The sequence below is a fragment of the Triticum aestivum genome, chromosome 1D (genome assembly GCF_018294505.1).
Source record: "Triticum aestivum cultivar Chinese Spring chromosome 1D, IWGSC CS RefSeq v2.1, whole genome shotgun sequence".
NCBI classification, from domain to species: domain Eukaryota; kingdom Viridiplantae; phylum Streptophyta; class Magnoliopsida; order Poales; family Poaceae; genus Triticum; species Triticum aestivum.
In genome coordinates this window covers 44945098-44955053 of record NC_057796.1, presented here as the reverse complement: position 1 = coordinate 44955053, position 9956 = coordinate 44945098, and the positions used below count along the sequence as shown (strand labels likewise).

The window sequence follows — 9956 nt, the reverse complement described above, 5'->3', positions numbered from 1 at the left end:
TGAGGAGGTGATCTGTTGTTCTTCTTTTCGGTGGCTGTTGTGGTCGTGCTGGGGGCAGGTGACGGAGCGCCGGTGTCTAGCTCAGAGATGTTTTGCTATCTTTTCAGTTTTGTCATGTCGATCTTCACGTGGCTTGTACTTTGATCTTTATGATATGAATGAGACACGTATTACCATGCAAAAGAAAAAAAAACCGATGCGTGGTGGAACCAAATACAACACACCAATGGATCATCCAAGGTATTATGACCATTTTTCGCAAAAAAAAACGTATTATGATCATACCAAGAATCGTGTATGTGCCATGTAAAAAAAAGGAATCGTGTATGTGCCAAACGAACTGTGAGAAATCTATGAATAAAAATAGGATTTAAAAAAACAAATGGCCCAAAAAATAAAAGTTAAAAGTTATTGTACTCCTATATGATTTCATACGTACTAATAATTAATTAATAACGCGTGTGCAAAAATTAAGTGCACCGCATGGTTCGAACCCAAGACCAAACAAGCTAGCCTAGCGTGCTATACCAGGTGGACATCAGACAAGTTGTGACATATACCTCCTCAGATGTTATCTATACTAGACCTTCTGAAAGCGCCGTTGACCAGCCCCGCCGCTTATATCCCCTCAGTCCTGCGGCTCACATTCACCTCTCTCTCAACGCCGGTCGCCGCCTAGATGTGTCACCTGACTTGCCACCGTCCTCCACTCTCGTCTCAGATTTGACCCCAAAGTCAAGCGGCAAGCAGCAGCAGGTTCCCGTGTCGCCATGAGCTGGATGGGGAAGCGGGGGTTGGGTGGGGAGAGCCCGCACTGTCGGAGAAGACGAACGAGGGCTGGCGGCCCCAGAGCTACCAGTCCGACCCTGCCTCCTGCAAGCACGGCGACTTCTTCGACACCGTCTGGGCGGGCCACGAGCTAACCACGCCCAATCTCTCCAGGTCAGTACACTACAGTAGGCAATTTGGGATTTTTTTTTGAAACTGAAATTGAGGAAATTTTGACACAATTGAGTGTGGAGACAATTGAGTGTGGAGACTGAGTTGTTTGGTTAATTAGTTAATCAGCACGTACACCAGAGACAATTTGTCGCAACATTGACACGATTATGTGATGTAGAGATAATGAGATATGCTCATGTTTTACTGCTACTCGAACCCTGATATGTACCGTGGTTTTCATGGGATAATATAATTGAGTCCGTTCAATCCGTTGAGGAGGCCTCGTGGTTATCTTTTTTTTCACGTTTCTCGCGTAGTGGTTAGTGCCCACCTCGCAGCCGTGGACTCCTGTTACCAAATTATTTGGCGATCTGGCGCTGATTTCTTGGCGCGGCCACCAAAAAATTCTCGCGCGCCGGCGCACCACGCACCAAATCAGGTCCTAAAGTAACCGCCATAGTCTCCTGGTCCTCTTTGAAAACAAACACGTCCTCATTCTCCAAACCAATCTAGCTTGAGGGGTGCCCGGCGTCCCTCTGCTTCCACTCCGACGGGTGGTCAGGAGTTCCTCTGCTTCCTCTGTGATGGCCGATCAATCGGCACGCAGCGATCATAGTGGGGCGCCACAGTATCATTCTCTTCTCCCTCCCCATTCCCCTCTCTCCTCGTCTCTGTCACACCCCCTTGAGTACTTTTCTTCTTTTCTGTCTTGCGTGATTGTGCTGATTGTCCATTATTTGTACATTGCAATTTCTTTTCTGCACGATCCATCAGTATTGGTTTGTTGGCGGTTCATAATTTTAGTTTGGCAAGTTTTCTTGTTGCACGAGTTGATCTTGTTTTCTTTCTTTTCTTTCTAAACCATGTTAGCCGGGAACTAATTATGTAAGAAACGGAGAGAATATTTGTAGAACCTTAAATCTAGGATTCAGCTGGTATGCTCAGAAAAAGGTTATGTTTTATGTGTTTACTACAGTAGCAACTTATGTCCAACGAGTATGTGCTTCTGATGGCCATGAATAACCTGAACAGTTCCCTTAGTTTCTGGTTCAGAAAGTTGAAATAGGTATTAATAAACTTGCACATTAGTTAGCTTGTTTGGATAGAGCTCCTAATGACCATCTTGTTAGTTATGGCCAATGTAGGCAAAATATAGAATTGTTTGATTGATTTTCTCATTGTTACTATATAATTAATATATATCACACTTTATGTTCATGATTAAATCCAATGCTTATACTATACCTCCTACTTCCATTCTACATTTTTGTAGCAATGTAGATGTCGACCGTAGTTGGATGTACAAAGAGAGACGAGGGAAGTTGATCAGTGATGCTTGGCAACATGGAGTAGATAATTTCCTAGATCATGCATTCTCATTGCCCGATGCTGCTGTAGATGGGAAATCCCATTGTCCTTGCAGCAAGTGCTTTTGCGGTCATAAGTGGACAAGGGATGTCATGACCACACACTTGTGCAGCAATGGGTTCATGTTAGGATATGAGAGATGGACTAGCCACGGGGAGTCTGATGCACCTGAAAATGTAGAGCATGATAACGTGGGGGATGGAGATAGAATGAATGACATGCTAGTTGATGCAATTGTTGCTGAAGGAGTTTCTAAAGGTGATGAGCCAACAAAATCTGCCAAAAAATTCTATGAAATGTTGATGGAAGCCGACAAACGTTTGCATGAGAAGACCACACAATCACGTCTATCCATTGTAGGAAGGCTAATGACTATTAAAACACAACATAATCTGTCAGAAGCTTGTTACAATGAGATGATGACTCTTATACATGACATTGTTGGGGACGATGCTGCAAAAGATCTCCCAGCAAACTTCCATAGGTCCAAGAAGCTTGTGCATAGTCTAGCAATGCCTTACGTCAAAATTCATGCATGCCCCAATAATTGTATGATTTATTATAAGGAGAATGAAAATAAAGAAAAATGCACTATCTGCAAAGAACCTAGATATGAGGAAACAACCGCAGGAAATAAATCTACGAAGATACCAAGAAAAGTTCTGCGCTATCTCCCAATTACTCCTAGGCTACAACGGTTGTACATGTCACAAAGCACTGCCAAGCACATGGACTATCACGCAAGGCCTCATAACAGTGATGAAGTAATGGTTCACCCTTCTCATGGTGAAGCTTGGAAGGAATTTAATAAGGAATTTAAAAAATTTGCTGAGGAAGTAAGGAATATAAGGCTATGTCTAGCGACTGACGGCTTCACACCTTTTGGAATTAAAGCAGCCTCCTACTCATGTTGGCCAGTATTTGTTGTACCTTATAATCTTCCACCAGAAATGTGCATGAAGCAGAGTAACCTGATCCTTGCACTAGTTATTCCCGGTCCAGATCATCCAGGAAAGAACCTAAACGTTTTTATGCAGCCTCTAGTTGACGAACTTGATGATTTGTGGAGAAATGGTGTAGAAACTTATGATAGTTATCGAAAGCAAAATTTCACCTTGAAGGCAGCTTTGCTTTGGACTATTCATGACTTTCCAGCTTATGGATTAGTAGCATGCTGGAGCACTCATGGAAAGCTTGCTTGCCCTATATGTGGATCTGACATAAAGACATTCTCATTGAAGAATGGAAGAAAGCGATGCTGGTTTGACTGCCATAGGAGATTCCTTCCCACTAACCATGCATTTCGTAGGAGTGTGAAATGTTTTCGCAAGAAAAAAACAGTTTTAGATCCTCCACCAAAGCCCTTGTCCGGAGAAGAGGTGTATGAAGAACTCCAAAGTCTTGTCCATGATGAAACTGGCAAGAGTAAATTTGAGGGGTTTGGGAAGGAGCACAATTGGATAGCTATAAGTGGTTTGTGGCAGCGAGAGTATTTTCGGAAGTTGCTGCTTCGCCATAACATTGATGTAATGCACAATGAGAAAAATGTATCTGAGGCTTTACTAAACACATGCCTTGATATTCCTGAGAAAACTAAGGATAACAACAAAGCACGCCTTGATGTTGCTTTGTATTGTGATCGACCAAAGCTACACCTGAACAAGAATTCAAGGGGTGTGTCGAAGAAACCTAGAGCGAAATATTGTGTCAGCAAGGAAGATAGAATGACCATCCTTAAGTGGTTTAAAGAAGTGAAGTTTTCTGATGGGTTTGCTGCTAATTTGAGTAAAACTGTCAACTTGAGTAAAAACAAATTCATTGGGCTAAAAAGCCATGACCACCACATCATCATGGAGCGCCTCCTGCCAGTTGCCCTACGAGGCTTCATCCCAGAACCTGAATGGAAGGTCATAGCAGAGTTAAGTTTTTTTTATCGGCAATTGTGTGCCAAAGAAATTGCTCCAAAACGGATGCGTGAACTTGAGGAGGAGGTTCCTGTTCTATTATGCAAGCTTGAGAAAATGTTCCCACCAGGCTTCTTCAATGTAATGCAACACCTGATAGTGCATCTTCCATATGAGGCAAGGGTTGGCGGCCCTGTGGCATATCGTTGGATGTATGTTTTTGAGAGGTATGTTAGACTATATAACATTGATCTGTACATTGTGTTTTGATATATTTATTTCCTTTATTGCTGAAACTTCTAATATTTTGTTATAGGGCAATGCACTATCTTCGTTTAAAAGTGAGAAACAAGGCAAGAGTGGAGGGTTCAATCGTTGAAGCTTGTATTGTGCAGGAGATCACGAATTGTGTTTCTCTTTACTTTAGTGATCACGTTCGCACTATATGGAAGAAGAATCCTCGATATAATAATGGAGGAACACGCATGCAGAATGATGGCTGCACCTTAGATGTGTTTCAGCATGTAGGAAACCTACATGGGAGGCCTATTGCCCGAGAACTATCGCGTGATGAGTTGAATGCAGCAAGGCTGTACATTTTGACTAACTGCTCTGCTGTTGATAGATTTCGTGAGTAAGTGATGAATAATTTGTAATTTTAGAATTGAAGTGTGCAAGATGTTTATAATCATACGCGGATTTGCAGAACATTTGAAGATGAAAAATATGCAAGTCATCCAAACTTGACATCAGAGGGCCTTGATGAAATGATGGCATCCGAATTTGTGGAATGGTTCGAGATTGCTGTAAGCACATCTTAATTAGCATTATATCCTCTCCATTCAACTACTACTATGTTTCATAATCCGAGTTTTTCTTTTCATTTCATTGTAGTGCAAAGAAGATCCTAATTCTGATGAGGACTTGTGGAATTTAGCTAATGGATGCAGCTCTAGAGCCTATTCCTATAGCTCCTATGATGTGAATGGCTTTCGCTTTAGATCAGAGATATCTGAGAAAAAAGTAGAAGGTTGAAAACGGTGAACACAGGGGTTTGTTTGTCATCCTTCATCTCAGAGACTGAACAACTTGAGTACTATGGTGTCATTGAGGAAATTATCAAAGTATCCTTCACAGCTGGTAGAAAAATTGAGATGGTACTCTTCAAATGCCATTGGTTTGACCCCATCAAGGGTGTGAAGCCAAATGCAAAATTAGGTTTGGTGGAGATAAAGTGGTCTTCAAGGCTAAGTAATTTTGAACCATTTGCCATGGCTCACCAAGCTACACAAGCTTATTACTTGCATTACGCATCCTCCAGGAGAGATCTTCGTGATTGGAGGGTTGTTTACACTATTCAACCAAGTACCAGCTTGAGTAACTTTGGTGATTACGCAAATGACCCATCTACTACAGATGAATATTTCCAGGAAGGTGGTCAGCTGGGTAGTTTTTCTGTAGATGGTGGCAAATTTGTTGATGAATCTACTGAGCCAAGAAAGGAGTCAGATGATGTGGAGCTTGATCCCTCTGAAATTTATGTAATAGAAAATCAAGGCAATAATTATGAGGGAGAAGAATCTTCAGAAGATGAATTGGACGAGAGTACTGATGAGGAAGAAGAAGATTTAACTGAAGAGGAAGGACAAGAAGAGACATATGAGACCGAAGATGAGGATGATGCAATAGAGCATGACTCTGAATATGACGATGATGATTACTGAACATTTATAGCTTTTGCACTTCATTTTCTGTCTTGGTACCAATAAATATATAGTGGCACAACTAGTGAATAATATAGTATGTTTACTATTGGTAGTAATACATATTACATAGAGATTTAGTGACACAACTATTGAACAATATATTATGGTTGATAGTATTTCTAGTTTAGTTGTTACATAATGTTTTCTGTTGTTTTCTTCTTCTACTGTCATGCCTTTGGTAATCATCTACCAATTAATTTTTCTGTAGCTAATAAGAATGTATTTGTCACTGTGTAAATAGGATGACCCGCTTGCATCATAGGCGTGTCTCAATGGCTAGGTCGAACAGGTCTTCTTCTAGTGCCTCTGTAGGAAACAATGGATCAACTCAGTCAACTGCACAGGCTAAAAATCCTAGAACACCAAGAACTAGGACTTCAGCCGGTCTCAGACTAGAGGAAATTGACCGACCGCTTATAGTTCCCGTTGGCATGTAAGTATTAAATATTCCAATTGCTTTACTTGTTGGAGCAATGTTCATGTGCTAACTACATTTGATCTTTATTTATAACAGGGCATGGGAAAGGCACCCATACAGCGCTCGTGATCCATCAACGGTGCTAGGTGCCTTAGTGCGCCAGATGTATCCACCGCCAATTGGTCCAAAAAAGATCAAAAACCGGTATTGTGTTGGGAGGACTACAAGTGGTCCCCTGGTCCAGAAGTAAGAACAGCAGCTTCCAAAATAGTGGAAGAATTTTGGGTAAGTATATGCACGCACGCACGCACACACACACACACACACACACACACACACACATATATATATATAAATTCTTTGAGAATTTCGAATCAGTTTTTCTAGTACTTAGAATTTTGAAACAGAGGTGAACATATTATATTCAGACATAAGAAGTCTAAAACTGGTGGATGGGTGGTAGTTAAAATTCTTTATTTTGTCCACAACCATGACAAAACTACTTGGTTTATCTATGAAGTGTTGGAAGCTTTGATGATTGTGCATATGCTCACTTCCACAAATGCACTAGTAACTAACAAAACATATTTTGGGATGGTTTATGGCAGTGGCGTTTCAAGTGCGACCCATCGGAGCAAGAGAAGGCAGATGGTGTTTTGGAGGAGAACTTAACTAGGAAAGTGAAGCAGATGCTACATGAGGAAAAGGCGGCAGCCATCAAAAGATTAAAGAAGAAGGGACAATTGCCTACAGAACTAACAGAAGAGGATGAGGATGGTAACCGCTGGCCAACTAAGGAAGCTTTAATTTCTGCAAAGAGAGTTGACTTTGGTACAGACGTTGGTTGGCGTCTACTATGTGAGCACTGGAGTAGTACTGGATTTAGAGGGTTATCCTTAACCAACAAGAGGAACAGACTTGCTAATGGGAACACTATCTTCCATTGCAGTGGTGCTAGAAATGTTGTCGCCACGCGTCAATTTCTGGTACTATTTTCATCAAACATCTTTCTGCTTACTATTTAATAAGGAAGTTTCATTTACATTGGATGATGTGTCACGCTCTTGAAATGCAGAAACTCAAAACCGGGAAAGACCCTAGAATTTCTGGTGCTTGGCTTCACACGCACAAATTGCATCGAGGGACTGATGAAGAGCAGATATGCAGTCAAAGAACTGCTGATCATTGGGTCAGTAAAATATTGCAACTTAGTTCATTATAATCATCATGAGAACTATGTGCATAACACAGCAGTTTACCATTAATTTTTAATTTGAAAAGGAGGATTTTGATAAGGCAATGAAAAATGCCCACGGAGAAAATTGGGAAGAGGAGCACCCGGATTTAGATGGACAGATCATCTATGAAGCAGCAGGCAGAATGCCACATGGCAGGCTGGGAATTGCTAATGAGTTGTTTAGCAAAGCAGAGAAGGCGAAGTTTAAGTCTAAAAGGGCGATGGCCTCACAGCCGGTGCAGTCTGCTAAGGAGGAGTGTCTAGAAAGAGAAAACAAACATTTGAAGCAGGAGATCAAGCGTCTTCGAGGCATTGAGCTTGTTGTTCAGGTAATCTTGTCTTCTCTTGTAAATTGGAGTTTGAGTGAATAGGTTTGTGCTGACATGCTGATGTTTGTAGTCTTTGGCTGAGAAAGGGGGAGTCGACTTTGATGGCATAATGCAATCAGCAGCAGATGACTTGGTAAGTTATACCCATCTCAATGGTAGGCTTTCAGCAATTGAACCATTAAGTAATGTTTCTTTTGTGTATGTTAGATAGTCTCCATCATATTCTGAAGGTGGATTTCAAAGGGGACGAGGTGATGTGCCTCAACACCAAACCGAAAAGGTTAGTTCATTGTCGTCGTGCTCGCAAGTCTGGGGATGACCTCTCCTTGTTCCACCATTTATGTGTTTGTCTTTGCATATGTATTAGCACATCAAGAAAGAACTTGTGTGTGCAAGTCAGGTGCAGGATTTTTGGTCATGGAAAGTAGCAACAGATGCAGATCCTTCATATATTTTAATTACAGATTTAGAAAAGAAATGCATGGTTAACTACATTGGCGCATTCCTCTAAACGATTATATCACCCAAGAGAAATGACTGATGCTGCATGTAAATACTTGATGGTTGATAGAACAAGTTTATCTGCACATCTATGAGAAAACATGCAGTGAAGACCACACTTGATAGCCTACAGTTGTGATGCTTGTTTCTCTGTACAGATGCCTTGTTTGCTTGTTTCTCTGTACATATGCCTTGTTTGCTTGCATATCTAAATTTGCTATCATTTCTTATGTGCAAAACTAGATAAACTGAACCATATTAATTCAAAAATCATTAATAGGAAAAATATGATAGTATGAACAATAATTTATTTGTACTTCATGTATAATTTATTCAGGTCGAGGGAACGAATTATTAGACATGAAAGAATTTAGGCTAACCATCCAGAATATTTTTCTTACGGATACTCTTCCTTTATCTAAGCATTGTTGAACCATGTTCGGTAAAGCCTCTGTACATATGCATTTCAATTATAATACATATACATGCAAATATTATTTCACCTTGGGGCACATGCTGCTAGTTTATGCTTTTTGTACATGCCATTCTTAATTAGTTTACTATATGCCCAAACTAGCCAATAGTGGTCTGTTAGTTCACTCGTTCGGCTTTGTCATGTGACTGCGAAATGTAAACACCATTGATAGTGGGGTCGCAAATAGATATGCACAGTAATTGGAAAATTTGTATGGAATATGTATTCCTGCTGATTCATGTTTCCTCTGAAAATTTCATGTGAAGGATCGAAAGGTGAATAAGCATCATAATGCTAGATAATCATACTGTTATATAGCAGCTAGCAGATAACCTGTCAATTAGAACAATTAAGTTTGATCCCTGTAGGTCACTTAAATTTCAGCTACATTATACTGACAACTAGTCTTGTCATTACTTAGGGAATGGGAAGCAGGACTGGAGGCAGTACGAGTCATGGAAATGATGATGAGGATGACTACTATGGCAATGGGGGATATGATAACTATGGTGAGGGTGATCTGTATGGTGATGAGCACTATGATCACTATGGCCATGGGGAATATGATGACTATGGAGATGAGGATGACTATGGCTATGGCGGTGGCGATGGCGATGGCGATGATGATGATTGGCTATAAAAGTCTAATGATATTCAAGTCATGCCAAAATGTAGTTATGTTAGATATTTGAAACACTTTATTATCTTATGGACAAATTTGTCTTAGTTGACAATTTATCTTATGCACAATGTGGCCAATCTCAGTTACTATTTTGTTCTGCATTCGACATTTGATAATTATGGTTAATGCAATTTGGATGCAACTCAATACCTTGTGCTTGTGTATGAGATGCATTTGTTGGAATGCCAATATTCTGAATTATTGCTATGGAATGAAACACCCATTGGTGAAAGAAATATATGAGGGGTGAGTAATGACCTATGGTGGAAAATATGTCTCGGTTATACAGAACGCCGATGGGGACTTTAGACTGTTGGTAAATTTATAAATTGAC

General features: G+C 40.6%; 1 protein-coding gene across 7 annotated transcripts; it reads left to right on the top strand.

The window, feature by feature from the left end:
* Window positions 1-628: 628 nt before the first annotated feature.
* LOC123180190 (uncharacterized) lies at window positions 629-9699 on the top strand. 7 transcript variants are annotated; one of them, XM_044592161.1, is made up of 12 exons: window positions 638-942; window positions 2216-4441; window positions 4531-4848; window positions 4921-5020; window positions 5109-6413; window positions 6495-6683; window positions 7007-7384; window positions 7474-7587; window positions 7680-7964; window positions 8035-8097; window positions 8195-8244; window positions 9362-9699. In XM_044592161.1, exons 7-12 carry the CDS (start codon window positions 7088-7090, stop codon window positions 9630-9632), a joined length of 1080 nt encoding a protein of 359 aa, XP_044448096.1. In that variant the 5' UTR covers window positions 638-942; window positions 2216-4441; window positions 4531-4848; window positions 4921-5020; window positions 5109-6413; window positions 6495-6683; window positions 7007-7087; the 3' UTR covers window positions 9633-9699. The 7 variants fall into 7 exon arrangements, 5 of the variants coding, with proteins under 5 accessions (XP_044448095.1, XP_044448096.1, XP_044448097.1 ...); XM_044592163.1 differs by having other exon boundaries at window positions 647-942; window positions 8176-8244; XM_044592162.1 differs by lacking the exons at window positions 2216-4441; window positions 4531-4848; window positions 4921-5020 and having other exon boundaries at window positions 6222-6413.
* The last annotated feature ends 257 nt before the right edge of the window (window positions 9700-9956 follow it).

Bases quoted from the DNA above. Each gene is read 5' to 3' on its own strand.
- LOC123180190 (XM_044592159.1), top strand. From the start codon at position 2,154: ATGTTCATGATTAAATCCAATGCTTATACTATACCTCCTACTTCCATT. The intron at 4,849-4,920 runs GTAAGTGATGAA...GCGGATTTGCAG, and splicing joins GCTGTTGATAGATTTCGTGA to AACATTTGAAGATGAAAAAT. The intron at 5,021-5,108 runs GTAAGCACATCT...ATTTCATTGTAG, and splicing joins TGGAATGGTTCGAGATTGCT to TGCAAAGAAGATCCTAATTC.